Source organism: Phalacrocorax aristotelis, chromosome 2 (assembly GCF_949628215.1).
Source record: "Phalacrocorax aristotelis chromosome 2, bGulAri2.1, whole genome shotgun sequence".
NCBI lineage: Eukaryota > Metazoa > Chordata > Aves > Suliformes > Phalacrocoracidae > Phalacrocorax > Phalacrocorax aristotelis.
In genome coordinates this window covers 90,539,076-90,554,773 of record NC_134277.1, presented here as the reverse complement: position 1 = coordinate 90,554,773, position 15,698 = coordinate 90,539,076, and the positions used below count along the sequence as shown (strand labels likewise).

The window sequence follows — 15,698 nt, the reverse complement described above, 5'->3', positions numbered from 1 at the left end:
AAGCTCTCTTCTGAGTGTATACAGTAATCAGCTGGGTCCTGAAGGTAATTCTTACAGCTACAGAAATTACCTTAACACTGTTTTGTCTCAGTGTCTCACCCATCCTCTTTAAAGAACAGCTCAGGAGAGGTTGATAGACAGTTCAGTAGATTTGGTTAGAGCAAACAGATTCCCATCATCTTGGAAGGAGGAGTTTACCTAGTAGGAAAATGGGGAGACTGATCCATTTTGAATCTATACAGCTTGTACACAAGGTCAAGTTTGGTGTTGTGACTTAAGCCAAAATGATTGAAAATCACAATTGATTTCTTAATATTTGGGGACATAAGTCTAGCTGTAAAATACAGTTATAAACAGGATAGCTCCTGCTTTTAAAGGTCAGTGTCAGTATGTGCTTTGAACAGCTTTAGTGTGGTCGTTGGCCATAGCCTGTCTCTAGAGAAGGTATGTCATCTTAAGTGAGCTAACTCAAGAAGTCCGTAAGGAGTGATATTTTCCAGTTAGTGACCATTTTCTCAGCTTTGTTCTGTTTATTGATAAACCACAGGAAACCATAGAGTTTGTTGCCAAGTATCTGCTTGCTCATTGATTCATGTTCTTTGAAACAGTGGACTATCTGTTACTACCCTGTCCATGCTCTCTCTATATTAAGGTGCAATTTCACATTATACCTTGTCCAGCCTATCTGTGGGATATCTCCTGTCAGCTGCCTTTTTTCCTTCTCAGTCTGTATATTCCTGACTCTTGCCTTGGATCAGATCTAGTAATCCTGCAGTCAGAACGTGAGTTAGATGAACTCTATTGTCTGACTGAAAACAAATACATCCAACAGTTCTGCCATGTCAAGAAGTTGATCCAGCTTGTGGCTGTGTGATGGGCAGTTCAGAAGCAAGAGAAACAGCAGGAGTTTGTCTGGGGGAAGATGGAGAGCAGTATTGTACTGTTTGACAGCCATAAGTTTTGCTGATCTGGAAGTTACAAAGATGCATCCTTAGGTTAATATGTATATCTGTTGATCAGGGTGTTGGCTTACATGTTGGCCTGTCTCATGGTTCAGATACAAACGTGTGCTCAGACTGCATCTCTAAAGAGCAGTGTAGCCACATTTGGGAGGCAGATGAGGTCATATGAAATGAGGAATGGAAGACTGGTTCTGCTGTGGTGTGCCATCTCAGTATAACTAAGACTTTTGAAACCTTTCTTCAGTTCCTAGGGTTGCAGATTGGTAACATGTTCCTCCTTGTTGGTGCCAGATATGTGGCGCAGGTGGATGAGGGAAAGTGACTGTCATGCCAACAGGCCAGAGTTCAGAGGCTGAGGAAGTGTTGGCACGGTTTTGTTAATGCATGTCAGGGGTTGTCCTTTACAGATTATAATCTTCAAAACAACAATAGTCTGGGCCATATGTAAAGTGATTTTTTTCTATCTCTCTGCTTGGAAGCAGAGGTCTCTTCCTAGCGTACAGTTCAACTGATCTAACTGTTGGGAGCTCTGTATCTTAGGTTTGGGTTGCCCTGGTTGGCAAAGATAGTTCTTGGAGCTCAGGGAGCTGCCAAATGGAGTGTTAAATTTGCCTGCTAGATCTATTGACACAAAGCAGAAGTGTGCTGTCTGAAACAGTCCTTCCTTTGGTTTGCATCTTGAATGGTGGGTGGCTGTCACTAGAATGCATGGTGTCTCTTAAGAGGTGTTGGCAATATCAGCTTTTCCTACACAGGGTATTTGTTTGGGTAGAGGTTTTAAAATTTTTTTTCTTTATCCCTGTGCTCAGGCAGATACTTCTGAGGTGCTCCTTAGTCTGCTTTTAGATTCTATTGCCCTTTTAATATCGGTGATATTTTGTAAGTTCAGTTAAGGCCTACTGAACAGTTATTTTGACTGTTCCTTCGAAGACTTTTTTTCCTGCTCTGGTACTCATTCACGTGGAGCCTTGGTGGAGGTTTAGATACTTGATTTTACTGAATCTTATGTTAGTGATCTGAGCCTTTTAAGACTGATCTTAAGATTTATTTACACTGTAGCTGTGCTGTAATGGCAGCTAGAAAGTGTCCCTGTGAACTGAAGGCTTGCAGTGTGTAAAAAGAGGAGCGTCTAAGCTCTTATAAAATAAACTAGGTATGTTAATAGCTTATTCCTGGTTTTACTGTATAATAATATTAAGGGAAAAAACCTTAAAAGGACATATTTCTTAGGAGAGCTGTCCTCCTGAAAAAAATTTTTTTCCATGTCTTCGAAACAAGCATCTTTGTAGAATTGTGGGAGTGTCTCAGGTCTGTAGAAATGCTGGCGTCAGCCAAAAAGAAAACCAAAAGCATGGAATTTCCTCATACTAAAGGCTGGGCAGATTAATAGGTATGTTGTTCCTAAGCATTTTCAGTGTTGAAAATGGATATAAGCACAATTTTAAAATGCTTATTTTAAAAAATTGTTTTCTGACCCCATGGATGTACTTGAGTCCCATACATATGACCTGTTCTTTGAGAGCAGTATCTAGTTTGGTCACACTTGCTTCCTCTTTCTTTGCCACTATATTAAGTATGTGGCAGTATAGCTGTAATCACCTTTCGCTTTCTGATTTCTGAATGTTTTTTATTCTGGTGTACAAGCAATGTAACATGGATCTGCCTTTGAACTCCTGACCTGATACATTCACTAAGTTATCTTTTTTAACCTTTCTGCCAAAAATGAGTTTGGGGCTTTAATCTTTCTTCTCTGTGAAAGGAGCTAGTGAGAGAAGAGATTCCCAGGTTCTGTATGTGTAACTCTGCCATAATTGTTGGTATGGCAATAGTTTCACCCTTTACACCTATTTGATAGTACGCATTTTTAGTATATCAGTCTCCCAGGCTGATACAAATACATCCTGTATCATTCATTTCCCTTCTGGTGTATGAAGGCATGACTACTGATTTATTTCTGGGGAAAGTACTCCAAGAAGTTTCAGACTTGACAAACTTCCATAAGAATGTACGTTATTCAGTCCATGTTCATTTTCTGGTTCTAGGACCACTGCTGGTAGTGGTTGTGAAATTTATGTGTCATCGGGAGGAAAAGCATAAATCTTTCTGTAGGCATTCTCAGATGAAACTTTTTAGCTGCAAGACTTCCTCCTCTGTACCAGTGCTGGAGCGACCCAGCATGTGTATGTTCGAGTCCCATACTGGCATTGCTGCCTTGAACTGCAACTTCAGGGCTACAGCTGATTCTCTGCAGTGTTGGTCATCCCTGTCTTCATTCTGTCTCCTGGTTTAACTTCCCTTTTGAGACTGAGAAACTAGAACTTCATCGGGTATTTAAAATGCTGTTATGTCATGGGAATGTACATTGACAAAATACTACCCTCTGTTTTATTTGTTCCTTTCTTAATATGCTCTACTTAGCTACTGAACTGTGGTTTCCAAAGAATTACCTATTATAACCCCAATCTTCAGTTGCCGAGTGGTGACAATCATGCCTTTAATTCTGCATGTAAAATTCAAGATTTTATTTTCCAACATGCATCACTTCATCTCATTACATAAATAGAATGGAGGGTGATATTCATCCTGTCCATGAGGCCCTTCTGCAGCTAATGGACTTGTAACTTAGATGACCTTTTTTGTTCAATGTTTGCTTGAAACGATGGGCTGCCTCTTTTGGTACTAATGGACTGACGTATTTAAAGTTGGAAGACTACACATGGAACATGTGGTATTTGGTCTTGCATGAAATAGTAATCCCTAAGCCAGTAGGAGAATTACTGCTTCTTTTAAAATTGTTGTTATGAAGTGACCTAGTAAAGGTAGCCTAAATACATTTAGGCTATACATGTCCTCTTTTCCCATTATATACCCAAGCCAAAAGAAAATTCCAGTACCAGGTACAGTGTGCCTTTATGACGTGAAATACAAAGTCAGCTTTATTGTAACCATTGAAGGTTTTTAAAAACTAAAATAAATTACCTTCTCCAAGGTGGTAACTTTTCACAGCCCGTTTTTGTACAATAGTCCCTCACGTATCTTGAGCATGGAGTTTATAGGTAGTGTTTCAGCCACTATTCCCTGATGTAAGGAAAGCTTAAAGTTTAGCTCTCAAACAAGGACGCAACTCCTGCTCAAGAAGTACAATACAAATAGCTGAATGTTGGGAAAGTATGTTGGAAAAATATTACTTTGTACATCTTGATAACTGGTCAGTGTTCAGCAGGACCAGGCAGGCTTTTTCTCAACCACTTACTGTTACGAATTTTCTTAAGTTCTAACTTGTTCTGGTTTTGGAGCCAGTTTGTTTCCCCTACCTCATGATCCATGGTACTTCCTTTATATTGTCAGGATCTTACACCTTTTAAGTTTGATTGTAAATCTGTAAGCAAGGGCTAGAGAAGGTCTGTCTTCAGCATGAAGGTCACCTGTGTGGCTGGAACATTAATGTCTTCAGTGCTTCCCATAACTTTTCTAATCCAGCTTCTGTGGAAAGAATATTTTCTGTACAGAGAAATACAAGAACCTCTAAATTGCTGTTATCAAGTACAATGGTGTCTGCGTGCATGTTCTTGATAATTAAGATGCGCTCCATTTAGAAATAGAGTGAAAATCCTACCTGCATGTCAGTGCTTGCACGTTAGTATGGTAGAAGTAATACACTAATTTAAAAACTGTGACACTTCAGTGGATTAAATGGTGTGCTAAGTAAATGAAGGTTCAAAAGGATTCTTTGGTTAGGGGTATCTTAAACTGACTTTTAGCATAATTTGCTTGTTGAAATGTTTGCAAATAAGTAACCAACAGTCTTTGTTTTTAATACTTAATTGAAAATCTTTTTTAGCACGTTAGGTAGAATCATCAAAGTGACCCAAGAAGTGATTGACTACAGGGCCTGGATTAAAAAGAAGTGGGGGAGCAAAATTAATTTATCACCTGAACTTGGTAGGTATAGCAGGAATCTTTGAAACCAACTTAAACTTTATTTCTTGAGTTTGATGTAATTCAAAATACTCATACCTCAAAATTAATCCCTTTCAGATATGTAGGGGGAAAAAAAGGAATTTGTAACTTTCTAACCCAAGACCAGTTTTCTCTGAGCCTGTTTTTCAATTAGTTTAACTGCAGCTCTTCTTAAACTTCAAGGCCTGTGTGCTTTGTATACTGTGCTCTTAAATGATACCTATGTTTTCTGTTAACAGATAATAGGTTGAAAATAAGAGACCAGATAGCTCCGTGCAATGGAGAACAGCAACAGAACAGAGACTCTGAACCATCTTACAACCAACGCTTGGCTTTGTCATTGGCTAGTACACAACAGTTATCCTCTGGCTCATCTGCCTCTTCTGTATCATCACTCTCCGGCAGTGACATTGTAAGCTTTTTCTTTTAATGGGTTAAGCTAATAAGAAGCAGAGTTTATCATACTCTTCAAAGCCTCAACTGAATCAACAGCAGTTAATGTGATACTATTCCTAAGCTGCTACAGCAAACTAATAGCTTCCTCTGCTCAGAAAAATTACTGTCAAATATTTCTTTATTTAAATGGGTCTTAATTCCATCCTAAATCTTCAGTACTCTTTGTGATAGTAGTTAGATGTAATAAAATATAAAACACCAAGTTAACAGTAGCTAATTAAGTAGAAGAGTAGAAATAGATCTTCATAAATCTTCCCATCAAGCAATATGTCCCACTGTTAAATTCTATTCTTTCTTCCCCACATCCCAAATTGAACACGAACATCATATTGTGCTGTGAAGGGTGAATAATGTTCATTACTATTTTCAGCCAAGCAGTCAGTTAATGTTTTAATGGTAATGGGGCCCTCATGTAAAGTCTTACTGTCAGCTTCCTTGTTTGAAAGTGCAATTTGAAAGTAATTGCTGGGCTTTATTCAGACTTCCTGGAAGAGGAGGCTATAGTCTTTTTAGGGGTGTTCCCAGGCTCGTAAGATGCTATAAGATGTTTTTGTTTCGGTATGGAGTTGAATCTACATGGAATTGGGCAGTGTGGATTATAAAACACAACTGCATTGCATGGCATGAGGTGCTCATTATAAATCCACTGAAGCATTTTGTGCTAGGTAGAGGTATTGACTGGAGTAAGATGTAAAATCCAGTTAACTACAATAGTGAATAACTGGATGATGCCAAGAGAGGTCCAAGCACCTATTTCTTGACTTCTTTCAAAAACTAGTTAAATATGGAATTAAAAGTTGGGAATTGTATTAAATAAAAATTTAACTTGAGGGACAAATGCATTCTTCATGTTCTGGTTACTTTCTGTAATTCCTTTACACTACTGAATTTACTGTGTTGAATTGTCTTTCCACTCTACCCTCAGTGAATATGGTAAATGCTTTAGTTGTACCAGCTGGCTAATGGAAAAAGAACAGCATGATGTTTGCCAGTGATACTACCAGCCATGCTCCTGGTTTGAGTATGTCAGTGAGAAAGATATTGCTGTAATAAGATTTATGAGAAAATGCAAATATTTGCTTAATATTTTACACTCAGCATAATGGGTGGTGAGTGGTTATGACCTCCCTGTAGTCCCTTTTTGCCTGACACTGAAAATGAAACTTCCTTGCCTGATTCCAGAGAAATTAATGAGAAGTGAAAAGGAAGCTCTCAACAAGACTGACCTGCAATCAGTTTGGGTATCCACAAAGTAAATGGGAACATTACCCTTTTTAACAAAATAAAAAGCCCTCTACCCTTGTGCTTGTGACAGACCCTAGTTTAAGCCCTGGTCATTTATTGATATTATGTCCTTAGCAGACTGCCAGCATGTTACCTTAATTTGAAGTGGAATGGCAGGTTTCTGACAAATAACTGATGAGTTCATTCTACTCACACTTGGATATGTGGGGATGAGTAAGTTCTGGCTGAGCAGTCCTGAGCTGTACTTGATTCAGGAAGAGAAGCCTATTCTGCTGGCGTCGAAGAAGCTATCTGTGGCATGATCTGGTGTGATGCTATGCGCAGGTTCTAGCAAAGGAACATCTAGCATGTGTGACAACTGGCATTTGTGCCAGAACTTACGGTGTGCTGCAAATAGGTATGATGCAGTGAACTTGTACCAGCTTCAGGACAAGGGAATATGAATATGGTGCATTTCATCACTGTAGTTATATGTAGTGTTAGCTCTGATCTTGTGGAAGGATCATTCTTCAGGAATGATTCTGTACTCATTTAAAGTTTTCTGAATTCCTCTAATACTGAGGACTGAAAGCAAGATATAGATTATAAAGAAAATACAGGATACAGGGAGATCCTAGACTGACAGTTCGCTGATATCTTCCCAATAATTAAGGTTTTATTTTAATAGCAAATTATTCATCTCTATGATGTCACTGTTAACCTTAAGCACAAGGTCTCTGTCAAGACTGTTTTGGGAGATGTATTTTGTATGACTGCAGAATATATTTTGCTGTGTATCAACTTACAAGATCCTAGCTGTCAAATTTGAGGAACTTGATAGTGTATTTGCTTATCAACTTACTGCCACAGTTTCACTGGTAATAGTGATCAGCTGCGCCTTGACCTTTCTGAAGTCTGCCTACCTATATAACAGAAGTCAACTTACATATGTTGAGGAAGAGGAAATAGGCTTAGCAACTTGTGACTTAATTTGGTCATATTGCCCCTCTCTGAACGTTGGCTTCTACTGAAGGTCAAATATTCTAGTCGTCCACTTTAGCACAGAGGTAGCTGTATTCTGAAGTCATCACCTCACTGTACGCCGGCCGTTAGTCTGGAGGCCTTGCATATATTTGTCAATATGTCCTGGAAGCAGTATTGGCAGTATATGTTAAGTATGCAAGCATTATCAAAGCAATGCAGAATTGCTCCTACGAATCCTAGACTTTATTAAACCCTGTATTTTAATAGTTGGTTGTAACAGTAGTTGATTATAGTACAGCATGCTGTATGGTTTTTGAAGATTTGCTTCCTTGAAGTCCTTGAAGCAGCATTACAGATTTTGCCTTATATTCTGTAAATATGGCTCAGCAGCTGAATAGACAAGGCTTCTGGTATCTTGGACTTATAGGCACTTCAGAGATAGCTTTGTTCCAGCAGCGGGAGAACAGGTGCCAGAATAGAACAATAAAAAGGAACAGGTTTTTCTGGAGGCCGGACTGGTGTAAACCAGGGCTAATATTTAGAAGTCAGCCTCTGAACTTTTGTACATCTTCAGAAAAATGGAAGTGTAGGGATAGAAAAGCTTAAAGTTACTACCCTGAGTTCTTTCTGTTCCTGCTACTTCTTTCCTTCCTTGGGGGACCATACTGATGGTAAACTTTTGAAGATGAAAACTTGTCTACCACTGAGGAAGAAGAGAACTGTCCCCTTCAAGGATAGGCTTTTCTTTCGCCATGTATTTTAGATGTATATACTTCCCCCAGTACACCGCCTCAAAATCCAGAGGATGCTTTCATCTCTGCAGGTCCAGGACTAGCTTGCAGGGGAACACACTTCTGGGCCACTGTCTACACAGCCCAAAACCAAGAACTGTATTTAATGAGATTAAATCATAATTTGTACAAAAAGTATCCTTTTATGGATTTTCCAAGGCAGCAAAGCTATTTACACAATGCCTTATGCTAGCACTATCTGGCTGATGAAATTCTAGTTGTGCTGTCTTTTGTAAGTGTCCTAGCAAACTGCAAAATCTTAATCACAGAACATAGCTTTTGTAAGTACCAGTAAATTTTGTATCAAAGACTGTGTAGAAAAGAAATCTGTCTTCTGGTATCACTATTAGTGAGATAGCTGTTCAGTCTGTGGGTTTGTCTTACTGTACATGTCAATACAGAGCTGACTCTCACTGGCACTTCTAAAGTAGTTCCTTGCAAAGTACTGAGTACTAAAGTTCCTGCCCTGCTACCTCACCTCTATGAGGAATATAAATATTAGTGATCAGGAGCAAACTGAGGAACACATGGAAATCTATGGATACAACAATCTGCCCATCAGAATGTATTGGACTGTGCATACATTTTTCTGGATTCTGTTAGTTATCACACTGATGTACATAGTAAGCCTTTTCTCAATGAAGTATTCTGCTGTGCAGGTATATAAAATACCATATGCTGCCCTGACAAAGAGGCAGTATGTGTTCTTCACTTCCTCATGCAAAGCAGGTAAGTTGCAAAATACTACATGTTCCCATGTGATCCAACAGATGTTGTGAGCAATGGCAAAGGTATTTATAAAGCATCTTTCATCAAGGATAGTGCAAAGCGTGTGAGTTCTTACTCTATGGGAGCAAGAGTTAAACTGTTCCACAACAGAAAATAAGCCTCTGGCATTAGGAAATCTCACTTTAACTTTTGTACTGAGTTAAGTGCTTGTTATGAGAATCTGAAACCAGATGAAATGAACAATGTTGGCTCACAGCTTGTTCTGGCTAGTTGCAGGTGTCAGTCTGAGAATCTAAACAGTGACCAAGTTCCTCTTGAAAATGCTGGTTTTTTCTGGGTCTTTTTTTGTTCTGGACCTAGAATCTGTAACTGGTGACCTGGATTTCTTGTTGCTTAAGTATTGTGGAAAGCTGATTTTGATTAGCTCAGGAAGTCCTAGAGTAGTGCTGGAGAATATCTGCTGCCTGATCAACAGTCTCTGCCAAGTAAAAAGTAATCCTAGGTATGTTTTTGCAGTCTCATTTTGGTCTGGTATAATTCCTGGTGCTAAGTATGCTCCACAGTTTTGATGCTGTTATGCCAAATAAAGCATAGCATTTTATGTGACAGTGATACCTGCATATCAGTAACAGATGTAATGGCTCATTGGGAAGTTTAAAGCTCTTTTCTGTAACCTAATGGATATATAATCTCATATCCAGTCCTGCACAGAATGTCGAAGTTGTCTGTTACAAGTTTGGATCTAAGAAATTTCATAGACCTTATCTCAGTGTTTCTGGTGATTAATGTTCTTTGGGCTTCTATGGCAAGATTATTTTGTGAAGAGTTCTGACTTCTCAAGACCATGCAGTCATGTCAAGGTAGTTGACGTTTCAGTGAACAAGGTACATGTGTAGTCTAGTTTGGGGGAGACCACGATCCTTGCCTCTGTTCCACCTTTTAGCATTTACAGTATATTCTTTCAGACTGTTCTTGAAATTTTAGCTTTATTCATTGCTGTTCAGGCTTTATAACCTTTCATTGGAATGTCAGTGCTTGATCTGCCCATTGTTCTGCCCCATCAACTAGGGGATACGCTGAGCCAGTACCGTGAGTGTTTCGTGGAATGTGTCTTTTCACTGTCTTCAAGTGTCATGTTTTCAGTACTTCGATCGGATGCTTATATTGTGAGAGTATTATATAATTATGACTGTTAAGACTAGTACTCATTATTCCTATAATTCTGCTGAATGCAAACAAGATCCACAATGTCTTTGGAACTGTTACTTGCTCTACAGGAATTGTGGCTTAGTACTTGAACTGAACATGCTTAATGAAATTATCACCATCTCCCCTTCCTTCCTATTGGTCAAAGGCTGCAAATTTCAGCTTATTAGAAGGAACTGTTGTACTTCCCTATTCATAGATAGAGGTGATAGCGTATATGACATCTTGTCACGATCGCTTTTTTAAAAGCGATGAAATTTGCAGGTGTAAGGCATGTGCTTATCTGCAGTAGAGGGACACATACTTCAGTATATTTACTTTAACAACTCTTCTTATAGTCTTATTAACTCTGTCTTAATGACTATGATTAATTTGTAGAGTTTCAGTTGAAATTGTGTAGGAAGAGGGGGCAGAAGGGGGTGGCCCAACAGAATCCCAGTCTGAGAGCAAGAGCTATACAGATTTTTCTTTCTACGTGCATGAATATTCTCATGTCCTAACCAAAGTAACAGTTCAAATATATGTATAGATATCTGATCACCTTTTTGTAGAAGAATGCAGATTCTATCTTACTCTTTCCCCTTCCTGAACAAATTGAGGCAAGTGCTCTAAAAAGTACTCCTTTTAATCGTTAGTCTTGAAAGAAAGATAAAAGTGCTGACTTGCATCTTGTCTCCAAAAACCTGTGGGCAACCCTGAGCATGCAGACACAGACAACCTGATGTTACCAGGGAAAAGCATTTATTAACACTTGATTTGGGGCATTTAAGAGTTAAACCCCAAATAGTTTAAAACTACTCTTTTCTCCTACTCTTGCTGTGCAAATTACTGATGGTTTCTGTGGACCAGAGGGGAACAACTTTTTCCAGTGCTGCTTTTGCCTATTTTTCTCTTTCACCATATAGTCCCACATTTGTCTGTTTTTTTAACCTATATCTCTGACCATGTGCTGTTTTATACTGTCTCATGCTCTCATTCAGTTCTTCTGTCTCAGTTGCTTGAGCAGTCTTTTATCTATATCCCCTTGAAGTAAGAGTAAATTTCCACAAAGCTGCAGGAGGCACAATTTTGAACACAAAACTATAAAGTAATTTTATTAAATTAGAAGTTATTCTAAGCAGCAAAGGGTACAGAGGGAATGTATAACTCCAAGAAAATTGGATTTTACTGCAGTGATGTCAGTGAAGTAAGGAGAGAAGCACACAATTTTGTAGAAGTCAATCTCAGACTAGTTTCTGATGCCAAAGGCTACTCGTATTCTTGCCATACCTTAACATTCCCTCCCCTGAAAAAAAAAAACAGAGGTACCTAAGCCATTTTAGGAGGGAAGAAAACTGAAATTTGATATTTATATTCTGGTATGGTATATGTTCAGCTTGCATAGTGAGTCCTGTAATTTAGTGCTTACCTTGAAAAACACTAACATGAACTATTACTGTAATCTTAACACAGACCAATTGAAAGCCTGTGAAATCAAAGTATTAGGGAGGTTAACAAACGAAATTTGAAATGACACACTTCTGGGACCTCTTTTTGTTTAAGATGGCTTATCTGAAGTACAATTAGTATTGATAAAACATAGAATAAGGCCAGAGTCAGGCCTGGCAGGATATAATGAGGTGAGGTTAAAGGGGTGCTGTGCTTGTATTTAATCATGGTAGATACTAATTAGATTACATTGTTAATTGTCTTTCTGTAAAATGAACAGTAATGCTTTTGGAGGATGCACGTCTCTCAGTTTGCTTGTGTATCCTACTTCCATTTTTCCCTTCCTCTAAGCACAATCAAGATATTTTCCTCCTGTAATGCAGTTTAAAGGCAGAAAAGTCAATCAATTGCATCTTACTCGAGACTGTTTTGTACTGTTTATAGGCTGGCAAATGGAAACAGTGCAACTGTATTGATGAAAACTCTCTACCCTGTAATCTCCTGTAGAAGTAGAAATTTTGTTCATCTCGATTCTACTTTATTTACACTAGAGCTGAAGTTATGGCTTCACCTACCAAAAAGGGCAATGGCACAAGCTGAAGTGGAAGAAATTAAATGGAAGGGTGTAATCCATGAGATCACCTTGTTGCTTTATCAGAGTTAAGTACCCTGGGCCTAAAACCATTCAAGTGAGAGCATGCATTGAAGTTCGGCTTCTGCACGTGGCCCCCAAACGATGAAAAGTCTGAAGTTTTCTGGTGTTGCTTTATGTTCCAAGGAGTGTGGTTTTACACTTATTACTAAGCCAATCCAGTAATTAGATGTTCTTGCTTGGGATGTTTCTGTTCACTAACTGCTCCTGCTTTTCTGCACTGGTGTTCACCTAATCCTGTGGTGAGCTGATTCAGAAGGTGAAGCTAGTAAAAAGGGGGTTACTGTTTCTGTGGTTCACCTCCGTGAATTGGCTCATAATAATGTCAAATGCTAATGCAGGTATAATTGAGAAGGCAAGAATGGGAAAAGAAGTAAAAGGAGTATGACTGGCAGCAGTTATCTCTTAAATCACTTTATAAGAAAGGAACAGATGAAGAAAATCTGTAGTGTTAACTATAAACACCAATTTTCTCACTATTTTCAGTTCTGTGCTTTCAAAGGTAGAACACAAATTTTACTGAAGTGGTCATTCTTTCACAGCGTCCAGCTCCTGAATATTGTGGGAAAGAGAAAAAATTGTTTAGTGGGAGAAGTTTGGAGAACAGAAACAACATGAACCTTTTTGCCAAGGCCTCTGTAGTTCATTTGTGGGGGTGGGGTGTAAGAACCCAAATCTGTCACATAAGCAAGAAACTTGCCTTCTATTGTTTAAGTTTTGATTTCTGAATACTGATTTCTAGGATAGACTCTTTTACCAGTGTGCCAAAACTTAAACAGACTGGGATGGTGAATTAATCTTAGGCCACTTTGCTGGGCCATCTTGTTTAGACTCTGCTCTTCCTAGAAAGGTTGGACTAGATGATCCCTGAGGTACCTTCCAACCTGTGATTCTGTGTGATTCTGCAACATAGCAAAAAATAGCCCAAAAGAGCAAGGTGAAGAGATACTGAAGCTATCAGTTGAAGCACATTTCTACAAAGGAAAGCACTTACCGTGCTTTGACCCCAAATCTACCATTTTTACATAGGCAAACCCCTGACAGAACCACGCTTTGTGCTCTCATGAAATTGTGCTCACTCCAGCTTTTTAAAAAATTGTCTTGGAAATTGAAAGCTACAAAATTGTAGCTATTGTCAGTCAGTTAAAACTTCTTAACTGACTACATCACGAAACAAAGCAGAAAGCAGCCCTTTTTGATGCATTATTTAGAATCATGGAAAGGAAGCCTGTGAGTATAACTGAGTGCCCATGACATTCATGGAAACTGCACAGTTGTCTTGATGGATCAATGTACCAGTACAATTTACCTTGTATCTTAAGCCTTCAGTTATTAATGGAATTGAAATAAGCTCTTATGGCCAGACCTAGTTAGTAGGGAACTTCTCGCAAGTAAATATTCTCCTGCTGATGAGGTTCTGTGAGTTTTTATAATGGGAGATACATTTTGCAGAGCAGTAAAGGATTTTTTTTGTTCTCTTCTGATGTCAGGAAGAGAAGTTTGGATTGTGAGATTGCTTCAGCTTGTCATCTTTCATATGGCTGCAGCGTTTCACTGTTTTCTACACAGAAGGCTAGGGGATCCCATCTCTGAAGCAAAATTTGCAGTTAGATGAGAGTTCCTCAGTAACACTTGACCTTATAGACCTCTTCCATGCTTTATCTTTCCAACATGAGGGTAAATTAAAGTGTCATCAGTAACCAAGGCTATGAATAGTAGAAATCTGCATTCCAGCTACTAAACTCTTAAGAAATTGAAACCGATTTAGAGTATGTTTTAAAATGGAAACTTCCCAGTAGGATAAACCTGTATCTGGCAGTCTTTTTGCCTCCAAAAGCATCTCTTCAGAAGATATTTTCTTTGTATGGTGAGGGACTCTGTATGATTAGCATTCATAGCAGTGGTATTCAAGAGATTGGGAATTTACCTTGGCTCTTAGTGCAGTCACTGAGCTTTATCCCTAGATTATTTGCTAAAATCAATTGAGGTATCTTACCCCTTTATTTTACATTCATCTTTTCACGATGTGACCTCTGTAGCCCTTACCCTAGTAAGGGTCAGAGCTTGTGTCCTTCCAGACATGGATCTAAAGTGTCAGGGTATTACCTGTGTGAACTCAACCTACTTGTAGGGCTTCTGAGCTTCTGTAATGCTTCAAGTTTGCACATTACACTTAAGAATCATGTCCAGAAGACCAAAATCACTCAGTGTAGGCAGTGCTTGTAGAAAATCAGTTTTGTTCACATTAGGCTCAGTTTTCTGATCACTGAGGTTAACCTTTCAGTTTGAAGAAAGGTAATGCTCTCCTTCACAAAAGGATTGTGATGCTGAATGAGAAGTCAGCATATCAACTCCATACAATAATCCTGTTAGCAATCCAGGATTGCCTCAGAATAGGGATACAATCTACTTGGATGAGATGTGTATCTGTAACATTGAGGCAGAAGAATGTACCTATTACAAAAAAATAAAGCAACACAAGCTTCCTTGTGCTGAAATGTATCTGATCTCAGTTAAACCATATGACTCCCTTTTCTCTTCCATCTGCTGCTGCTTCCATACTGGAATTAAGTTTTTGTTGCACAAAACCCCTTAGAAATCTTATAAATGGGAAGTGTCTCATCTGTCTTAGGTGTGTGAGTCTTCAGGGAGTCTAACTGTATCTAAGCAAAAGAGAAAGGGGAGATTTTTTGAGTGGAGAGACTAAAACTATTCCTTGGTCAAGTTTGTGAAGGTTGCATTACAGAAGATGACGCATTGATTTGGATAGACAGTAAGATGCTCTTTTCCCTCCCATCTACCTGCTCATGGTTAGTTGCAAGCATGCTCAGAAGTTGTCTTTTCAAACATGACTAACCCCTCTTTATTTTCCCCTCTCTTTGTAAGCTTTTTAATAATTCCATGACCAATAGCATTAAAAGAAACCTCAGCTTAGAAATCAAAGTTCTTGCCCCTATACCTGACTCTACCACCTACTTGGTTAAGAATGTATTGGCTTCATCTTTGTAAGACCTCAGCCTGTTCCTGTGGCTAATATTGAAGATTGGGCAAAGGAGAAAAATGCCATTTAATCCAGGCAGTCAGTTTTGCAGGTGCATACAACTAACCTTAATTTTTTTGATCAGTGCTACATCACGTAGTTCCCCACTGTGAACATATATGTTAAATGGTAAACATCGGATCTCAAACTTACGTTTCTGCACAGGTTCTTGTCACCAGTATGATCTGTCTCTAGTGAATTCATGATGCAAATGTCTGAAACTGCTTCACAAAGGCATAGTGTAACTTTTACTACTAGTTGACCTA

At 38.8% G+C, this 15,698-nt stretch overlaps 1 protein-coding gene across 5 annotated transcripts in view; it reads left to right on the top strand.

The window, feature by feature from the left end:
- Nucleotides 1-15,698, top strand: part of TENT4A (terminal nucleotidyltransferase 4A) — a 63,434-nt gene that overhangs the window by 31,540 nt on the left and 16,196 nt on the right. For all 5 annotated transcript variants that reach the window (XM_075084320.1, XM_075084319.1, XM_075084317.1 and 2 more), the window contains exons 9-10: nt 4,804-4,904; nt 5,162-5,334. In XM_075084320.1, coding sequence (XP_074940421.1) covers nt 4,804-4,904; nt 5,162-5,334 — 274 coding nt within the window. The remainder of the gene's footprint in view (nt 1-4,803; nt 4,905-5,161; nt 5,335-15,698) is intronic.